This window comes from Prosopis cineraria, unplaced genomic scaffold (assembly GCF_029017545.1).
Source record: "Prosopis cineraria cultivar Desert tree isolate PC_DT_omini unplaced genomic scaffold, ASM2901754v1 PC2, whole genome shotgun sequence".
NCBI lineage: Eukaryota > Viridiplantae > Streptophyta > Magnoliopsida > Fabales > Fabaceae > Prosopis > Prosopis cineraria.
This window is the reverse complement of record NW_026555333.1, coordinates 47,305,869-47,324,797: the sequence shown is the minus strand read 5'-3', so window position 1 is coordinate 47,324,797 and position 18,929 is coordinate 47,305,869. Positions and strand designations below refer to the sequence as shown.

General features: G+C 33.7%; 3 protein-coding genes and 1 non-coding gene across 14 annotated transcripts; 2 read left to right on the top strand and 2 right to left on the bottom strand.

The window, feature by feature from the left end:
- Positions 1-1,430: 1,430 nt before the first annotated feature.
- Positions 1,431-7,349, top strand: LOC129303132 (uncharacterized). 9 transcript variants are annotated; one of them, XM_054942213.1, is made up of 4 exons: positions 1,440-2,141; positions 4,014-4,150; positions 5,102-5,172; positions 6,805-7,349. In XM_054942213.1, the coding sequence occupies exon 4, from the start codon at positions 6,807-6,809 to the stop codon at positions 7,149-7,151; it is 345 nt and encodes a 114-aa protein (XP_054798188.1). In that variant the 5' UTR covers positions 1,440-2,141; positions 4,014-4,150; positions 5,102-5,172; positions 6,805-6,806; the 3' UTR covers positions 7,152-7,349. The 9 variants fall into 9 exon arrangements, with proteins under 9 accessions (XP_054798195.1, XP_054798194.1, XP_054798188.1 ...); XM_054942212.1 differs by having other exon boundaries at positions 4,014-4,184; XM_054942214.1 differs by having other exon boundaries at positions 1,442-2,018; positions 4,014-4,184; positions 4,990-5,172.
- Positions 7,350-9,536: 2,187 nt separating this feature from the next.
- Positions 9,537-9,638, top strand: LOC129304282 (U6 spliceosomal RNA). The gene has a single exon (XR_008591651.1). It is a non-coding gene; the product is annotated as a U6 spliceosomal RNA (small nuclear RNA).
- Positions 9,617-12,412, bottom strand: LOC129301774 (uncharacterized). 2 transcript variants are annotated; one of them, XM_054940369.1, is made up of 4 exons: positions 12,031-12,412; positions 11,091-11,172; positions 10,695-10,853; positions 9,617-10,051 (listed from the first exon to the last, which is right to left on the bottom strand). In XM_054940369.1, exons 1-4 carry the CDS (start codon positions 12,220-12,222, stop codon positions 10,014-10,016), a joined length of 471 nt encoding a protein of 156 aa, XP_054796344.1. In that variant the 5' UTR covers positions 12,223-12,412; the 3' UTR covers positions 9,617-10,013. The 2 variants fall into 2 exon arrangements, with proteins under 2 accessions (XP_054796344.1, XP_054796343.1); XM_054940368.1 differs by having other exon boundaries at positions 9,777-10,467.
- Positions 12,413-16,270: 3,858 nt separating this feature from the next.
- Positions 16,271-18,494, bottom strand: LOC129303492 (uncharacterized). 2 transcript variants are annotated; one of them, XM_054942848.1, is made up of 3 exons: positions 18,369-18,494; positions 17,818-17,983; positions 16,271-17,054 (listed from the first exon to the last, which is right to left on the bottom strand). In XM_054942848.1, exons 1-3 carry the CDS (start codon positions 18,381-18,383, stop codon positions 16,621-16,623), a joined length of 615 nt encoding a protein of 204 aa, XP_054798823.1. In that variant the 5' UTR covers positions 18,384-18,494; the 3' UTR covers positions 16,271-16,620. The 2 variants fall into 2 exon arrangements, with proteins under 2 accessions (XP_054798823.1, XP_054798824.1); XM_054942849.1 differs by having other exon boundaries at positions 16,271-17,051.
- Between the last annotated feature and the right edge of the window lie 435 nt (positions 18,495-18,929).

Below are 18,929 nucleotides of genomic sequence, written 5' to 3'. Positions count from 1 at the left end.
TCTCGTTTCTCTCCTTCTTTCGATCGTAACCGTATGTCATGAATTGGCCAAATAGCACTTGTGGGGCCCAAGATGAACATGTGACTTGGGAGGTGGTGCTTTGTATGATGTTGTTACGAGTAACTAAATGGGAAAGACACCTGAACAACGTGAAGTCAGGGATATATATTAGGCGAGATTGTTTGTAAGAGTGTGTAGAATTTGTGTTTGTGCTTCTCCTTTCTATTGCTTCTTCCTCTCTAAGCCTCCCTTTTCTCTCTGTATCTTCTCTTCTTTTTGCATTTCCTTTTTTGAGACTTCGTTGTTTTCCATTGTACACGACTTGTGATTGTCATTTTTGAGTTGAACAATACATTGAGTTTGGCTTTTATCATTATTTTTTCTATTACCATTTTTGAATATGTGACAAAGGTGCTTTCATTGAGAGAGTCAACCCCACTTTAATGGCTAAAGACATTGATGAGATCGAACTTGAGGAGCTACATTAGGTAATTAAATAAATGGCTAAAGAGACCAAAAGCTTGATGGCTTCCTGGAAGCAACTTGAGCAGCGCTTTGATCGAATTGAGGTTATGATTAATGCGATTAAACACAGCTCAAGGTTTGATGATAAGCACTTAATGTCATTGACCATCGGAGATATTAAGTTTTCACAAAGTCATCCTACTCTGGCATCAGTCGTTAATGAAGAGATTAGAGTTGAAAGTACGGTCGGGCCTAGCCCTTAAAAGCTTGGCCCTTGTGGGCCTAACCCTTAAGGCCTGAGTCCTAAAACCCGGTTCCCATTTTTAGCCCCATTTCTCAAGCCCGGCCTTTATGTGAAGGGCTCAAGGCCGGGTCCGTAAGTCCTTTTTAAATAAAATAAAATTAACATTATAGATTAATTAAAATATTTTGAAATTAAAAAAATTAAAATTTTCATAATTTTTTAAAATTAAACAACACGCATTTAAAAGTTTAGTAATAAAATTCAAATTTTGGTTAAAAAATAATTCATTTTTTATAAATACACAAACATAATAATTATAGAAAATAAAAAATATCAAAAATTTTATACTATACACTGATATTTATTAAATTATATTAAATTAATTTTAGAATAAATTAAATTTAATAATAATATAATACATGTAGGATCAGGTGAGCAAGTCATTGACTTCAAACATGTATTTCACCAAAGAAAAAATAATAATAATAATATAATTGAGCTTGAAGGGCTGCTCGGGCCTGAACTCTTTTTTACAAAATTTATCAAAATCAAACCCTCAAACTCAATTATTTTTTAAAAAATTTATTTTTAAAGTTCAAACTCATTTAAATAAGGTCCCAAAGCTCGGCTCTTATTTTCCACCAGTTTTAAAAGAGATGACAAATCTTCCAGGAATATCAGTTGAGCCTCCGTCTGCCCGTAATATTCCGTCCGTCGAAGTGATCGCTTCTCTACATTATTCTCTCTATTTTGACCCTATTGTACTGCAATCTGATCTTGAATCGAGTGAAGAGATAGAAGACGCTGTCTTTATAAACTCTGTCCCACCGTTGGCAAAATTTAAATCAGATGAAGAGATAGAAGACGCTGTCTTTATAAACTCTGTCCCACCATTGGCAAAATTTAAATCAGATGAAGAGATAGAATATATATGTTTTCCTTCTGCTATTAGAGTGTCCTCTACCGTTGAAGGGACTGTTACAGAAGATGATAAGGGTGACGCAACCATTAACGTAGGAAATGGAGAGGGTGATACATTAGTGATCAGTGAGTCACAGAGGTTGGCTAGTTTGCTGGAGAATGGACCTCTAATGCTTGGGGTTTGTTTTTTAAAAACTACCCGTCTTTTTGTGGATTGGGCCGCAGTATTTGGAGCCTAAGTTAGGGGTGTTCAACCCTCATTCAACTAGCCTAGCAAATTCTCCTCCATTTTTCAGTCAGGGACAAAAGAGAGCCGACGGCCACGAGTCTGGAGAGTGCGACGGAGATGCATTACTTGATCCTTGCAACGTTGCTCTTACAGTAACAGGTTGGCTTAACGAATTCATTCAATATTTGTTATCACTAGCCACACGATTGAAGACTTGGCCTCCAAAGCTATCTCATACTTCCAGTATCTCGATCCTCTTTGGCCGTCCACGTTTGGTACACTGTAAGGGGATTATTAATGGCTTAATATTTGATCCGAGTATTCTCGTCGCTCTTCTTCTTGTGAATTACAACCTACGATCATTTCAATTTTGGTCCACAGACTCTAGAGAATTCACATGGTGTAGAATCAATTTAAGTGAAATTCTTATCCGGTTGCGAGGGTCTTGCTCTTATCTAATTACCTGTCGAATATTTTATCCTAGTCCCACTAATAACCTTCACTGCTGCAATTTTACTGGGATTCTTGGAGCAGATCATTTTTATTGGAATTCATTAATTTTCAAGTATGGGAATAATTGTGGAAATGATAAAGAAATGCATATGTTTAAGGCACGGCAGCAAATTCCATTCAATGGCTATGTTATCACCTGGTTGCTTTTACGTATGGTTGATTCTTGCTTGCTCACCAGTGTCCATGGAATGTCCTGTTTAAGTTTGCCTAGTGGGATTGCATATAAAGTTAGTTCACCAGTGGCAATCTCTGGTTATGCAATTTATACCCTCACCTTCATGATATATCCCCGAGCCTGTTATGCATATCTCTTGAATGCTTTCTATAAGAGGATAGAGAGTATTGGTCCTCCTTTTATGGATTATTGGAGTGAAGAACTTTGTGATTTGACTTCCATGTTGAATTTTCACCTTTATCACGAACACACTGGTTTTGGATTTTTCTACTGGATTTTGATGAGTAAAATGATGTTTGTATTACTGCTACTTAAACTCAAGTTCAGATACAGTGTGGTTTCTGGAATCACTTTATGTTGGCTCGAAGTAGGTTCAACGTTATCTCTATTTTCTATAATAATTTTCGACCCTGGAATTACTGAGGGAGTACGACATTTGCATTTAATAATCTTAGTCCTTGCATCAGCCCATTTTTACATGTTACTAGTCATATGGGCTTTGACTAAGCTTAGCAATATGATACCTTCTTGGATGTTTCATGCGCCATCCAATTTCTACATGTTAATGGAGTTAAGAGCTGTAAGCATTCCTCATGATGTATCATCAAACAAAATTTGCCATCTTCATACCCCATACACTTGTGTTGGTCATTATGATTGGATCATTTTGAACACAAACTACCTGGGCACCACTAAATACTCAGAAGTGTTTGATATGTGTCTCACATTCAACCTAGATGATTGGAGTTCCAGGCTTATTTGCCTTCTAGAAGCCCCTTCTACTCTCCCTTATTTGTGCTTCAAACTAGAGTGGAACACACTTAAAGATGAAAATACTAATTCAAACCTCCTCCTCCAAGTTTTCAAGTTGATGATAATTTTGCTTATTGGACTTGGCAAGGATGCAGAGTACATATGCATTTAATTCCAAAACTTTTGGGTTTATTATATTTTAATTTCTTGGAATGGTTTGGGTCCTCATACAAGGTACACCTTGACTGCTTTAAATGCTTCTTCTCTACCCTTTGACCTTGAGGCAAGGTCAATCTCTATGGGGAGGGTAATGTCATGAATTGGCCAAATAGCACTTGTGGGGCCCAAGATGAACATGTGGCTTGGGGGTGGTGCTTCTGTGTGATGCTGTTACTAGTAACTAAATGGGAAAGACGCCTGAACCTCCCTGAGCCAGGGATATATATTAGGCGAGATTGTTTGTAAGAGTGTGTAGAATTTGTGTTTGTGCTTCTCCTTTCTGTTGCTTCTTCCTCCCTGAGCCTCCCTTTTCTCTCTGTATCTTCTCTTCTTTCTGCATTTCCTTTTCTGAGACTTCATTGTTTTCCATTGTACACAACTTGTGATTGTCATTTTTGAGTTGAATAATACATTGAGTTTGGCTTTCATCATTATTTTTTCTGTTGCCTTTTCTGAGTATGTGACACCGTAGTGTTTTCGCTTGCGCCGTGCAGTCCTAATCTTGTAGCATTCTCGTCTGCCATCTGCTTCACCTCTGGCAGCTTTGACTTTCTCAGCATTCCCAGCAGTGGGATTGCCGTCGTTGGTTTTTGGGTCTGTGGGTCTCGGCGTTCTTGTCATCCTGGATCAGGCAGCTTCTCTCCCTCCCTCCCCACTTGATTCTGGTTTATACTTGACTAATCTATTTATTCGCAATTACTTGCTTACTTTCATCAATGATCACTCTGTATTCTAGTGATGTGGGGCTTAAGTGGCTCACTGATAACTGTACTCTGTTATGCTTCATAGATGAATAAAGAACGAGAAGAAAAACTCTGAAATTAATGCCTTTATGTTAATTATAGTTTAAGCGCACCCACTTCATTTGTTTGAAACGAGTTAATAGTAGTTCAAAGTTAGGTCATTATACAACTGCGAGCATTTTTATTTTTGTCACGAACATCTGCTCTATTTGATCGTTGAATGTTCTGCTTTGATGTTCTTCATAAGTTGAATAATTGGTTTTCAACAGAATTCAATGTGTTTGGTGCTTTCTATTTGTGTATGTTGGATCACACAATGAACAATCTAACTTAAAGACTGGAATCCCCGAAATTCCCCCCACTCTCTCTCTCAACTGATATCATCATCTCTCATTTTGTTCTTGGTTCATGTTCATATCATTTCCTCAGTAGCGTTCATTTGCGTGGCTGTTCAAAGGATGTTGTTGGTGAAAAAAGTATGTTAAGAAATATAAGCCTCAGTAGCGTTGTTGAATATGGATGAATGTATTGAGTAGTATTGTGTTTTTATTTAAATTATATTATTTTATTATGACCAGTTTAAGTTCGGGTTAAACCCTTGACCCTTGACTGGACCAGCCAGTTTTCAGTACCTCTCTATTTATAGATAAGTCTGTTGTATGGGATCTGTAATTTTTCCTTCTTTCCAATTTCTCCTTCCTCTGCCTTACCTATTGAATCACATCAGTGCCTCCTTCCTAACTGAGAGTAGAGCACAGTGCCTCCTTCCGTTGTCCATTACTAGTCTGAAGCTTTGAAACTGATAGTGGAGTACGTTGCTGTTCGTTTTTGCCATTCAGATTACTTGCTGTTTGCACTTGCCGTTCAGATCAAGGTTCACGTTGCTATCTACGTCTCTTGCATTCTCAAGGTTCAATTTACTCTTCCTTATACTTTGGTTTGATTTTTGTTCTGAGATCTGGAAAAATTGGATCCAAGGTTCAATTTCTGCTCTGATTTTTCTTGTTAATGATTGAATCCCCATGTCCCAGTTTTGTGAATGTCTTCTGCTTGAATCATTCAAGCTCTGGTGTTCAAATTTTGACTTCTTTTCTTTGATTGAAGCTCTCAATGTCTTCTGGTTTGATTTTAGTTTGACTTCAAATTTTGTTGGATGAAAAATTGAAATATTCAGCCCTGCATTGTCTGCTGCTGCTGTAGCCACGGATCCATCCTTGTGTAAATCCTTGTTTGAATAATATAGCTTCACCATGACATGTGATTAAATGTCATTTAAATCCTTCATTATCATAACAAGCTACATGGAATGCTAACTCAAACTAATGTAAGTAACAAGAGCTTTCGTCACATGACTACAGGTTTAGTGCTTGATTTTTAATCCTTGTGCAAATTGAAGCTGTGTCTCTTTTTTCTTTGTTTTCGGGTACTAAGATCTCTGATCACTTTTGGTACTAAGTTATAATGAACAGAAACAATACAATTGAATCTGCTTCTTCCTTGAGGACCTCAACCTCAACAACAAATTTATGGCATGCTGTTGATTGTTCTTTTGATAGTCGTATTGTGTTGCTGCTTTCATTGGTTATGTTGTTTTGCTGTTTTGTATTGTTTTATAGACCATTATTAGTGTGACCATCGTCTTGACTTTGGAGGCTGGATTTTAAATGTAACTTTTTAAAATAATTTTTATTTGGATTTATTATAGGTTTTAATTTCATTTTTAAAGCCTACTATATTTATGCATTGAGTAGGCTTCAAAGTCTTCCAGACCAAAGTTAAGATGCCTTTTTAAAGGTTTACATATAAAGTTGGGGCAGCATTGTGCTCTTTTTAATTCTTCATGGGCATTATTGCGAAACCTGATTGTTTAATATGCCTAGTTCTCTTGAGAGAATAATTTGAGGCCATAAATGCCCTTTAACCCTAAAATTTATGTTGATGTTTTTTGCTCTTCCATAATTAGTATGCTGGTATATTTGTAAAACACCATAGGCATTAGTTTTAGTAACAAAATTTTATATTTGAGCCCATGTGAATGCAAAAAAAAAAAAAAAAAAAAAATGTTAAGGTTGCTTGAAATAATTTTGAAGGAATGGAAATGATTTGATACTTTAGAGTTTTTTATGGAAAAAAAAAAAACCTCAAAAGTATGAAAAAGACAATATCATCCTTCTAGAAAATAAATAATAAAAAATAGTGTTGTCAAAAAAAAAAAAGTTTCCTGAATCAATTGGCTTAGTAAGGCATCTTCATTAGAGTATCTGGAACAAATTAGAATGGTATGATATTGATTACATATTTCAAAGATTTTAATCTAATGGGACATATAGGTCCGCCTATAACTATGGGAACAGGATTTAAAAATCTAGTCTGGGTTGTGATGTTGAAATGATTCAAAACAACAGCATATCTGATCTGATAAGTTTTATTGAAATTCCTTTGATGAAGAAAAGTTTTATCTAACCATCACATATGCTAAGTTTGACAATATAAATGTGAAATTTCCTTGGTTTTTACTGATGTGATACACATTTCAATACAGATATGGTGATCCCGCCTCCACCAAGGCCTCCAAGGATAATAGATTTTCTCAAACCGTATGTACTGAAAATGCATTTTACAAATAAGTACGTGAGTGCTCAGGTGATCCACACACCAACTGCTACTGTAGCTTGTTCTGCAAGCTCTCAGGAGAAAGCCTTAAGGTCAAGTTTGGAAACAACCCGTGATGTGGCTACAGCTGCGAAGATTGGGAAGATACTAGGTGAACGCCTTTTGCTCAAGAATATACCTGCTGTTAGTATTCACTTGAAGAGAGAACAGAAGTATCATGGTAAGGTTCGAGCTGTTGTTGATTCTGTTAGAGATGATGGTGTTAAATTGCTTTGAGTTATTCTCGTAGATATTTGGTTGAAGCTTGGAGAGAGTATCTTTCTGGACCTTGTGTTGGGAAGTTTCTATATCATTTTAGCATAAATTCAGAAAGGATGCTCACTTTTGTTCGATTTAGTTTTCTAACGTTATTATAACCAGAAAGTTGAACGTGCTGAATTCAGTTTCTATGATAACATCGTTAAGTATTGGTAATTAGAAGTTGCCACCCTTGATGGTTGCATGCTTGTTCCACTATATTTGATATTTAATGGAAGTTTAATTTTACATTGATTTCAATTATAATTTTTTTAATTTATTTTTTTAATTTTCTTATTTTTTCCTAAAAGGACAATTTAGTAAATTTAATATAAAAGAATAATTACTTCTATATTAACATATATAATAAATAAGGGTTGCAGGTATGAAGGATGAACCATCTTTCATCATATTTATACAAGCAAATTTCTTTATTTTATAAAAGAAATAAAATTTAAATGTTAGAAGTGAGATTTTAAAATTGTTGCATGTGACCCCCTAAATGAATAACAGATGGTGTTATTACAAATTCTTTGCTTTTGTTCTTAAATTCAATTTGTTTTATTTGATTATTCTCAATTCAATACAAATTCTAATTCACGATGAATTTAATTTAATATAGTTTACAAGGTACTGAAAACAGAATTAGTCATTGAACCGATCAAGACATTAGGTCAAGGATAAGTGGTTTAACTAAATCATAATAAATAATATAATTTAAATAAAAATACATTAAAAATTAAATTTATTATAAATTAAAATATTTTCTTATATTGAAAAATTATATTTTTTTGGTCATGAAAAAAGTTATATTTTTAATTTTTTATCTTGACACTTGTATTAAAAAATAGCAAAAGAAAGGGAGAGAATGTTTTCTTTGATCCAGTCTGTAATAACCAGTAAAAGCCATTTTCTCACCCTCCTCAAGGTAAAAAGTTTGAAGTTTCAGGTTGCAAGTGCAAAACTCAAGGTATTGTTTATTATTTTTTGTCCCTACATCCCTTGTTTACTTCGGTAGTTTATTGTCGTCTTCTTCATTTTTCCCATTTCTCTATGCTTCTCACTTAGGCAACTGGTATTGAGGTGTTCTCTTCTTTAGGTGAAAAGTATTTAAAAATTTATACTGTTTTGTTCATTGTTTTCATTGGGTAGGAAGATTTTTAAGTTTTTCGTTGTGTTTTTTACTTGTTTTTTTGTGCTATATCAGATCTTCTTCTTTTTCTTGTCTTCCCTCTCTTAGTGTGTCTTGGTTTTTTGGTTGGATGTTGCTATGACACTTTTCAAAAAATAAAAAAAGTTAACTAATGTGAGCCATTCAATTTGTCGAGTTGAACGGCTTATTGTAGGTTAATTTTAAGTTAGGCAAGTTAAGATGGATCAATCTTTTTTCAGTTAAATCACTTGCCTAAATCTGCTAGATAACCAATTCACCGGTGCAACCAACCAATCTAGTCTGGATTTTAATATAATGATAATTTAATTGATATGAATGTCAAATATAAGATTCACATTGAATTTCAAGGCAATTCAATATTTGTCATGTTTGTACTATTGTTATAGGTTATGTATTTATATAATGTATTGGCATATAATACAAATAAGTATTTATGCTACTGAAGATGGATGCCACACATGCCGCTCACTCACCCCGCACTCCGTTTAAAAAAATAACTAATTTTTTTTTTCAATTTTAAGTTATTAAATTCATCAAGTAATTTTTGAAGATGAATTAATGACTTGGTTTTTTATTTTTTTTAAATTGATGCACAAAATTTGTAAATTTACACTTCACAAGTCACGACTAAAATGTGCAATAATTGATAATTAAGTGGATAATTGAATAAATCATATATTTGTAATTCTTAAACATTAAATAGGAGAGGTAGGTATAATTAACATAAAATAAAAAAAAAACTGAATGGTGGATAGGCATACTTTTAAGGGAAAATGATAAAAAAAATTTAAAATATATAAATAAAAATTTGATCACTTAAAATGTCATAAAATTTTTCTGAAATTTTTAAGAATTTTTCTATCGTTAATGAATTTATATAAATTATCAAATTATCCTTGTTAAAACTAAATGACTCACAATTTTTTTTTATATTCGCAACAATACAACAGTTAGAGATTATAAGAAGAAAAGTTTGACTCATTTATTTTTAATAAAAACAATTTGATAATTTATATAAATTCATTAATGACAAAAAAATTCTTAAAAACTTCAAAAAAATTATGACATTTTAAAAAATTAAGTTGTCATTTATTTTTAAAGGAATTTTATTGCCATTTTCCCTACTTTTTTAATGAGCTAATTTTCATCCTTTGTTATTACACTAATAAATTGCTATGCACGGTAATGACTTATCCCTTCAGACACATCTGATAAAATTGGAACGATAAATAGAAAATTAGCATGGGCCTTGCACAAACTGACACACAAATCAAGAAATGGTCCACTTTTTTTTTTTTTTAAATCTCAGATCAAAGATCTGATTACTACTATATTTAGTATTTACAGCACCATAATCTATTTCTGCCTTCAGTTTCCACTTTCCACCACCAATCAATACCGAGGCTTTCTATGTCACTGTACACGTAGAATATCCATAAAACTACTCTGATTATTACTCTGAATAAAAAGTGCGCCTAGAATTACTGATTATCAAAGAATAAAAACATATCCTTTTTCAGTACACATACGTGTGTGTGCAATGCCTTTTTCTATTTTTCAGCAGTGTACGGACAAAACTATATTTACATAGTTTATCTTTCACAGGTAATAAAAAGAGGGAAAGGAAAAACCAACAGAATACTATAGTGTTAGTCTCTGCATATTCTTCACAGGCTACCAAGAACTCTCCAGATCCTTCTAGTGTCTTCCTTACAAGAACATCACAGACATCCGTTTACATCAAAAAAAAGTTATTTCTACAGTTTCAGATTATGCAGGAAAAGAATAATGCAGAAAGAGGAAATAATAAGCGATTTTGCATGAGCAGCTCCCATCCAAGTGATGCAAATGCAAAAAGCAGGCCAAAATCTTAACACAGAGAAAGATGAAAAGAGAAAATTTAATTAAGGGCAAGCACTTTATCTCCACTTGAAACATGTAGGACTAGGACTTTCCAGGCAAAGATGTACTTGACATGGCCTTCTTCTAGACCAATTGGCAAAGTTGATTACATTCGTAACAACAAAAACAGACCTGTAATTTCTGATGGTCCCTAAAAGTTACCCGTGCTTCTCAAGCGTCCCAGTACATCTTTTTCTCCAGTGAGTTGCTTGACCAAGCCTTTAAATTGGCCAGAAAGTTTCAGTACCATATGGTTTGAACACCATTCAATGAACTAAAGGGTCCATACAAGTCTAATATAAGGAAACAACTGAATCTTGGTAATCAGGAATTCACAAATCACCCATTTGTGAAATTTATTGCTCTAATAGCACACAAACACTAGAATCACGTCCAAAAATATATTAATATGCAAGATAAGGTTCATCATTAGAAGAAGTTATTACCATTGGTATAATCACGACAGTCATGGAGACCAACTCTCAAATATGTATCCCAAGTTTTGTTGAACTCATTTGCAATGCCTACACCATCTGCTTCTGAATATCCAACAAACCAACATTTTCTTCCTGGCAACGTTTTCATCTTCCTTACAAGAACAGATCCTGAGAAAGCAAGCATTCATGGATTCTCAAAGTGCTCTATTGAATGATTACACTACTGGATATAAGTGTTAACTTTTGAGCAGCTTTCAGCTCAATTTTCTGTACTACAGTATGCATATGTTTTACCCTGCAATTATTTATCTACCATAATTGCTTCAGTCAACACAATTCAGAGGTCAAACTTTCTTGGAATATAAGATGATTACTATGTCGAGGTATACGCATGATAGTACTGACCTGGTACTTCTTTACCAGATAGAACTGCAAGTGCCACATATATATCTTCAGGATCATTAGGTTGAAAATCAAAAACCAGGACCTAAAACACGTTCACTGTGATCAAAACTCAGGTCTGCAGTATTAACAGGTAGTAAACAGAAAGTCCAGCGTCTCCTTTCCAACACCTTTAATCATTCACAGGAAAATACAATATTTCAACTTTGAAAACCTCAAACCCTATAGTGCAGGGAAATGGCACCTTTAAGGTTTTAAAAACTTAAAAAAAAAAAAAAAAGCAAGAAAGGGAGAAAAACAGAAATACAACATCTCTGTTTATAAAATCCATTGTGTGATTTTGTGGTTTGATTCCTACATCACAATTATCCATCTCAAGATGTATATACTAGGCCATCAAACTCCACAGAAGAGGGGACAAGGAAAAATTCTTGAAACATTTGAAAATTTTATTTTTTTAAAGCGGTTGGGGGGGGGGGAGTAATATCGAAATATCAGAAAAATAAAAGAAGGAAGCTTTAAAACAATAGAAGAGGAAACATGAAAGCAGAAACCATGTAAAGGGACTAGATACAAAAACATTTGAGTTACGCAACTCCCACCCATATTGAACCAAGAAAATATCACATTTTCATTAAACAAAGGTAAATTACTTTGTTGGTCCATGTAATCTGAAAATTCCTGGTTGAGCCTTTGACGCCAATTCCTCTGCCAAACTGTTGCTAAATTTCACACATTCTAATTCTAATTCTATGTATAATTCATGCAAGCTCACTAAAACCTAGGTAGCATTACATGTCACAGGCATGAATAGATTTCACTTCATCATCTATACTTGTCCCGATAGAAGTCAAATTAAGTGAAAAGCTTTTTTTTTTTTTTTTGGTTCCCATTAAACAAATCCTCGTATGGATAACGTAAATGTGAGAAAGAAAGAGAGAACCTGAGAAGGAGGAGGAAATGGGGAGGAGGGTTTGAGGATGACCATGAAGTGCTGGAAATCCCAGATATTGAGAGAGTAAGCAGCAGACATAACTAACTGGGCAGGTCCTTTTGAGGCTCTCAAAGGCATTGCCGCTACATACACTTCATCTCTCCCACTTACTAGTTTTGCTTTCGACAACAGAGACGCCATTCTATTTGCAGAGAAAGAAACGGAAGATCCAGCTTATTGAATGTTGTGTAACCCAAAAAGCAAAATAGAAAGATGCGCAAGTTGGAGTTCTTGGTTTCGATGGTTGGATGCCGTGTGTGATCATGGCCATTCTTTTCTCGCTCACGGCTCTGTAAACGAACGCTTACGAACAATCGTATGACTAGTGGCGGAAAATACTCCACAATCCACCCTGTTTTTTTTTTTAAACAACATATTTGTACATAATTGAATAATTAATTTAATTTAATAATATTTATTCAACGGGAGCTAATAGCTCTTTCCTGAAGATATTTTGAAAGATCTCTCCCTTGTTTATTGGGAAATTAATTTACTCGCCTCTTTCTCTAAAAGATGTTCTCCAAGATCATCACCTGAATGTTCAATCTTAGTGTGTTTTTGATTGTATGGACTCTAAATTTATTTCACATGTTTTTTGTGATTATAGTTATGTAAAGTCTATTTGGTTTGGATTATCTCCACTCTTTTGCAGCATAATGATAGTTTAAAGTTTAAACCTTTAGCTAAGAAGCATAATTATTTTGCTTAAACTGATTTGGAGGAAAGGAAATCTAGCTTTTCATGGCCATCTTATTACTGTCCAAGGAAGTGGTGAAAGTATTTCACCTGGCTTTTTTTTTTTTTTTTCAAATCATTTGTTGAATGTTCGTCAATGGCCATGATCACAACAAACTAAATTGCAGCCTTCACTTCATCACTATGCTTTTTCATCCTACTCTCGAAACTGTGGTGCTAAAATACCAAATCCTTTGATTTGGAATGTTAGAATGAGGAAATATAAAATTAGAGGAATTATCTTTTACTTAGCTTTGTTTTATTGCAATTCTAAACTTTTATACATCATCATCAAATGGAGATGTTTAATTACCACAAAAGCAAACTGTTTCAACCTCCTTTATATTCCAGCTATTTTACATCAGACTTATCTCCATAATTGTCTCTGCAGAGATGCATCTTCCTCACATACTTTTGCAAGAAGCTTTTTCATGTGGATTATTATTAAAGATATTATTTGCTTCAACCTTTATAAGACATCTACAAGCTAGTTTCTCTATTTGGCAGTTAAATTTAATGTTTTTCATGTATGTTTTTCTTTTTCTGCCTCATTTTCCTTTAGATTTTTTATTTTTTACTACTTGTAAACTCTTGTTTTTTTAATGGTATTGTCCATCTTTTTTTAAAAAAAAAAACAGCTTCTCCACAAAAAAAAGTAAATGAATAAAAAAGAAGGTATAGAAAGGCACATGGGTCATACGAGTTCTACTTTTCAAAGGGCTTCTCTCGGTTTCTTCAATATTGGTTTTTTTAATCAATATTATCTTTTAAATTAATCATCAAATGTTGCAATATTTTCCGTCCGCCAATTAAGATATTTCATTGGACGTACTTAATATTTTCTTAACATTAAAGAAATATTACTTTATATATAATGTAATTTATAAAAAGACAATGATATTTATAAGCTGTCAATCCAATGATCTCTTTTCTTTTCCTTTTTTAATATAAGGCCATACGGTAACCGTGCAAAAATACTAAAGTCTAATTATGTCTAAAGCCACAAGACTTATATAGTTAACGGGCGAGTTGTCAAAGATAGTAATATCAAAGACTTCATAGGATGTCTTATAGGTTAAAAGATCAACACATTTATTGACTTCTCTGTAGAGGTGGTCAAAGGTAACTTTCCAATCTCTCATGATAAGATCTCTGATGCTCTTGATAATCATAGAGACTAGATGTTGATTGTTGCAACTATTGTTAATAAGCAATAAAGCTTCCAAAGAGTCAATGTAGACATTAATTTTGACTTGATTCTCATTCCAACAAAGATTGAGGCCTTTTAAAATTTTCAAGAGTTCAGCTGCCATACTTAGGTAAAAATCAAGATTCTTGAAAAATCCCTAATCCAAATCTCTTTATTGTCTCTAATAATGCCTTCACAGGCACCTACACCATTAGTAATAATTGAGCCATCAACACTGAGTCAAACCTAACTAGGTTTGGGAGGATTCCATTTAGTTTTATATCTGTTGACATTTTTGCTCAATTGGTTGGTCTTGGATAGCAACTTTAGGTTATTCATTATTCGCTATGTGTTGGGAAAAGCAATGATGCTTTCCAGTAAATCTTTTTTAGAGTAGATCTTCTTGCATCTGGTTTTCCATGTACTCCAACATGCTTGGGCAATAAGTCTCCGCCAGGGGATTTTTCTTGTTATCCAACTGTCTGCTTTATTTTTAGCATTTCAAATTATCAAATCCTATACATCACAAAAAAGGCATTAAGTTTTCTAGGGTTTTCTAATCTTTTTCATACCTCTTGAGTTTCCTTACAATCATGCAAAATATGAAAAGAGTAGTATTCTCATTAGTATACATATAGTTGGTTTAGAGATGATCCCAAGAGACCTTCTAAAGGAAATATTTAATTTTTTTCATATGTCAGCCACTTCCAAATGTTGGACCAGATGTCAAAGCGATTTTGATCTTTTCAAGTCTCTAGAGCTTAATTTATAAGTAGATTTAATGGTGAAGTTACCATCAAAAGAAGCTCTCCAAATAAAAACACCTTTATCACTCTATTGGTTGGGAGGTCGAACAAATGCAATTTGTCTAGTGATATCAAGATGCAGGTAGCATTTCAAAAGATTGAAATTCCAACCTCCTACTATATTGTTGAAGCTTAAGACTCAAGCATGAAGAGTAGAATCAACATTATAGATATCATATTTGACAACAAGATCAAGGAAGGGGGATCATTTATCATAGTAGAATGATATCTCCTTTGCCCACTTTCCAACCAATCTAAGTAGTAAACTTATCCCAAACTTTGCTTATGCTACTTTAGGTATAAAAACAAGACCTAGGTTTAATAACAATAGGAATAATAGGTTTATTACATTTATATTTGTGTTAGACTCATACCCAGAGGTAATTTGGTTTAGTGATGAGAGCCTACAAAGTTTCATGATGAATATAATATTTGGACTCTTGAGCTTCTTTATACCAAGACCTCCATCTTTTTTATATGAAGTAATGCAATCCTAAGAGAGGTGAGATTTTTTGTTCTCGTTTGAAGAATCTCAACGAAAGTTTGTAGATATTTTATCAGTAATGCAGTCCTAAGAGAGGAGGTGAGATTTTTTGTTCTCGTTTGAAGAATCTCAACGAAAGTTTGTAGATATTTTATCCAACTCAGCCAAGACGTTGTCGGGTAAGAGCATGGTTTGCATGATATGGCAAGGCATAGTAGAAAAGACAAATTTAATGAGCACAAATTTTCCCACAATGTTAAGATAATAGCTTCTCCAGCTAGCCAAGTGTGAATGAGTCTTATCAAGAAGAGGAGTAAAAGTAAGTTTGAAAGCTTTTTTATGTATTAAAGGAATTTTAAGGTATTTTTCAAGATTTCTTGTGAAAAAAATTCCTAACTCCTTACTAATTTGAGAAGCTCTATTGAAGTTCTTGAACAGAATAATTTGGATTTATTAGTATTAATTCTTTGTCCAAAGGCATTGCAAAAATCCAAAAAGTATTGTTGAATGATCATTACTTGAGATTATAGAGAAGATTCTACATAAAGTAATAGATTATCAGTGAAAAAATAAGTGAGATATGAGAGGCTCACTAGGTGTTAATCAAAGGCCGGACTTATGGCTGCCATTTAGCTTGCTAGTGTTAGATTGATAAATGATCTCTTTTCTTATATTTATAATAAAGGGGTTCCACACAAAGACACCACACACTCTTTTGTCAGAGATTGATCCTACAATCATCTTATTTTAAGGGGGTGATGAGAGAATATAACTTCAGCTGCAAGTTCATGGCAGTATGTATTTTTTTGACTAAATATCTTATTTATTTGTATAACTAGAACTAAATCAATTAACCAGAGGGAAATTAGAAACTAATTAATATGAACAAGCTGTTAAAATTGGGACAGCCTGGAAAACAAATTAAAACAAAACCAATAGAACAAGAGAAGGGTAAGATAACATGGAAGAGACATGTGGTAGCCAACAAACATTAACAAATTATTACCCCCACAAAGCAGATGCATGTATCAAATCACATCACAAAAGCACCATCATTATAATTTAACATACACACTGATTCATGCATTGCCACGTGGGCGACCCAGTCCGTACGTAGACCACTAAACACAACGCAACAACTTAACTGACATGCAACACCACAAACACGACACAACCAAACACAAGAAACTAACCCTCTCTCAATATGAACTCATCAAATACATAACAGATTATTATTAAAAAGAGAGAACTATAGAATCCATTGGAGTGCGGGTCCCAATTCACTTGATGTGGGTCCCATGCATGCATGCCTAGCTTGGTTCCTCTCATTCTTCAGCCTTCTCAGTTGCCGCTTCAGGCTCAGCTTCTGTGCCTTCTTCACTCTTCTTCTCTTCAGTCTCTGCTTCTTTCTTCTCTTCTTTCTCTTCAGTATCTGCTTCTTTCTTCTCTTGTTTCTCTTCAGTCTCTGCAACTTCTTTCTTCTTTTCCTTCTCTTCACTCTTTTCATGAACTGAGGCTTCTGGCTTCTCTGTTGTCTCCTCCTCCTTCTCAGCCTTGTCTTCAACTTCAGTAATTATCTTAGTTTCTTCTTCAGTCTTGGGTGCCTCGGCCTGATCTGCAACAACTTCATCAGTATTTTCTTTGGTGGTTTCTTCTGCAACTACTACAGCTGTTGTCTCGTCTTCTTCCTTCTTGGTCTCTTCATCTGTCTTCTCTTTTGCTGCCTCTTCTGTCACTGTCTCAACCTTGGCTCCTTCTGCTTGATTTTCATGAACCCTCTTATACAAGTGTGTCTCAACTAATTTAACTAATTTAGATTAATGTGGATGTCCAGTTATATATATCATTGGCGCATGGTATCCATCATCATCTTACAGTTGAGACTCTTCAAATTACTTTTTTCTCCTTTAATTTGCAATTGAGTTCTCATACTTTCTCTTCATCATAACAATTCAGCTTTTTGTAATTTCTTCGACAATATAACTTGGTTTATGTGATTTTTTAACTCAATAGACGCCAAGGATTGAGTTGGATTAAATCAAAGTTCAAGGATTAAATCAATAATTGAAGTGAAGTTTAGGGACTAAAATTTATATTATTCTGATTTTTGTTGATATTCGGTTTTTTCCCTAATATGTTGGATCCTTTCCATTGGATTATCACAAGTATTATTTGAGTTTTTCTTTGCTTACATTTATTCCTCTTGTTGATAATCATGTATAGTACAATCATATACATATTTAGAGTATTAAGATGAGACAGGAATAACAAGCTAGTTAATTACATCCAACCAAAATTAGTGGAACACTGAGAAAAGTTGAAAGGAAAACATACTGGATATGAAAAATTTTTAAGGCTCGCTCCAAGGTTGCAATTATAAATTTTTCAACCATAAGCATAATATAAATCCTCATATAAAGAGTGAATTAAATAATTACAATATGCAGTATTTTGATAATTTATAATCAATTTATATATATGCTTCATCGATATGAACATGGATACAGCAATTAAAGTTATACCTTGTGAGATGGCAGGGTTTTCTTGCTGTTGTGATTCCTCAGACGACATAGCCTGACGAGGCTCATCAGCTGGTGTTGGTGTTGGTGTTGGAATTGGAATATTATTCTCTTCACTGATCTTCTTCTCGGTTGCTTCCTCTGGCAGGGCAGTTTTTGCTGATACAACCTGCAATTAACACAAATATGTAACTATGCTATAATTATAGCAACCAGTATCTAATTTGCTACGCAAGTACTGAGATCAATGTCAGGGATCTGAGAGGCTGACACAAGGCTATATATAAAGAAATTAAAGTAAAATCAAAGCAAACTGGAAAAAGAACAAGTTTTGAAGAAATTAAAAAAAGACGACGTAAAATGCTAATTATGATGAATCATCGCCTCTCGGAGCTAGCTAGATAGGTATATGATTTAACAATAGATGTGAATAACTATTAACTAGTACGGGTTGAGTGATGACCAGCATATATGATCTTGGTGCCTGAATATCCGAAGTGAAAAGATAGAGAATCAACATAATTATAAGAAACAAAGATCTATTAATTGATTACCTCAACAGTGGCCATGATCTTGGCAGCGAGCCAGGAATAATTGAAAGGAATGAGAAGAAGATGATCACTAAGGAGGGGGGGGGGGAAGAGAGAGAGAGAGGTATATATGAGGGAGTGATGGTGAAAAGAGTGGAAGTGAGTGGTGCATTATATAGGAGGAGAGGCCACAAGTCTGCAGTACTAGAACAATGAATGGGGGAATTTTAAAGGAAGAATAATAGTTAAGATTCCCAAAGAAAAGATTAAATTAATGATGATTAGGTTTCTATTAAATTTTTTAAAAAAATAAATTATAAATATTAATTTAAGTAATTATAAATAAAATTTTTTATTATAATTTAAGAGTTACATTTTATACTTAAATACTTATTTACAATTAAAACTCCTTAATTTGTAATTATCTACATTGATATTTTTAATTTATTTTTTAAAAAAATTGTTAAAAATTTAACTACTATTAATTCAATATTTTGAGATCTAATTATTTTTTTTTAATTTGATATTGCACTGCAAGATTAAGAGACTAATTTAAAAATATATTTTAACATTAAATGATCAAAA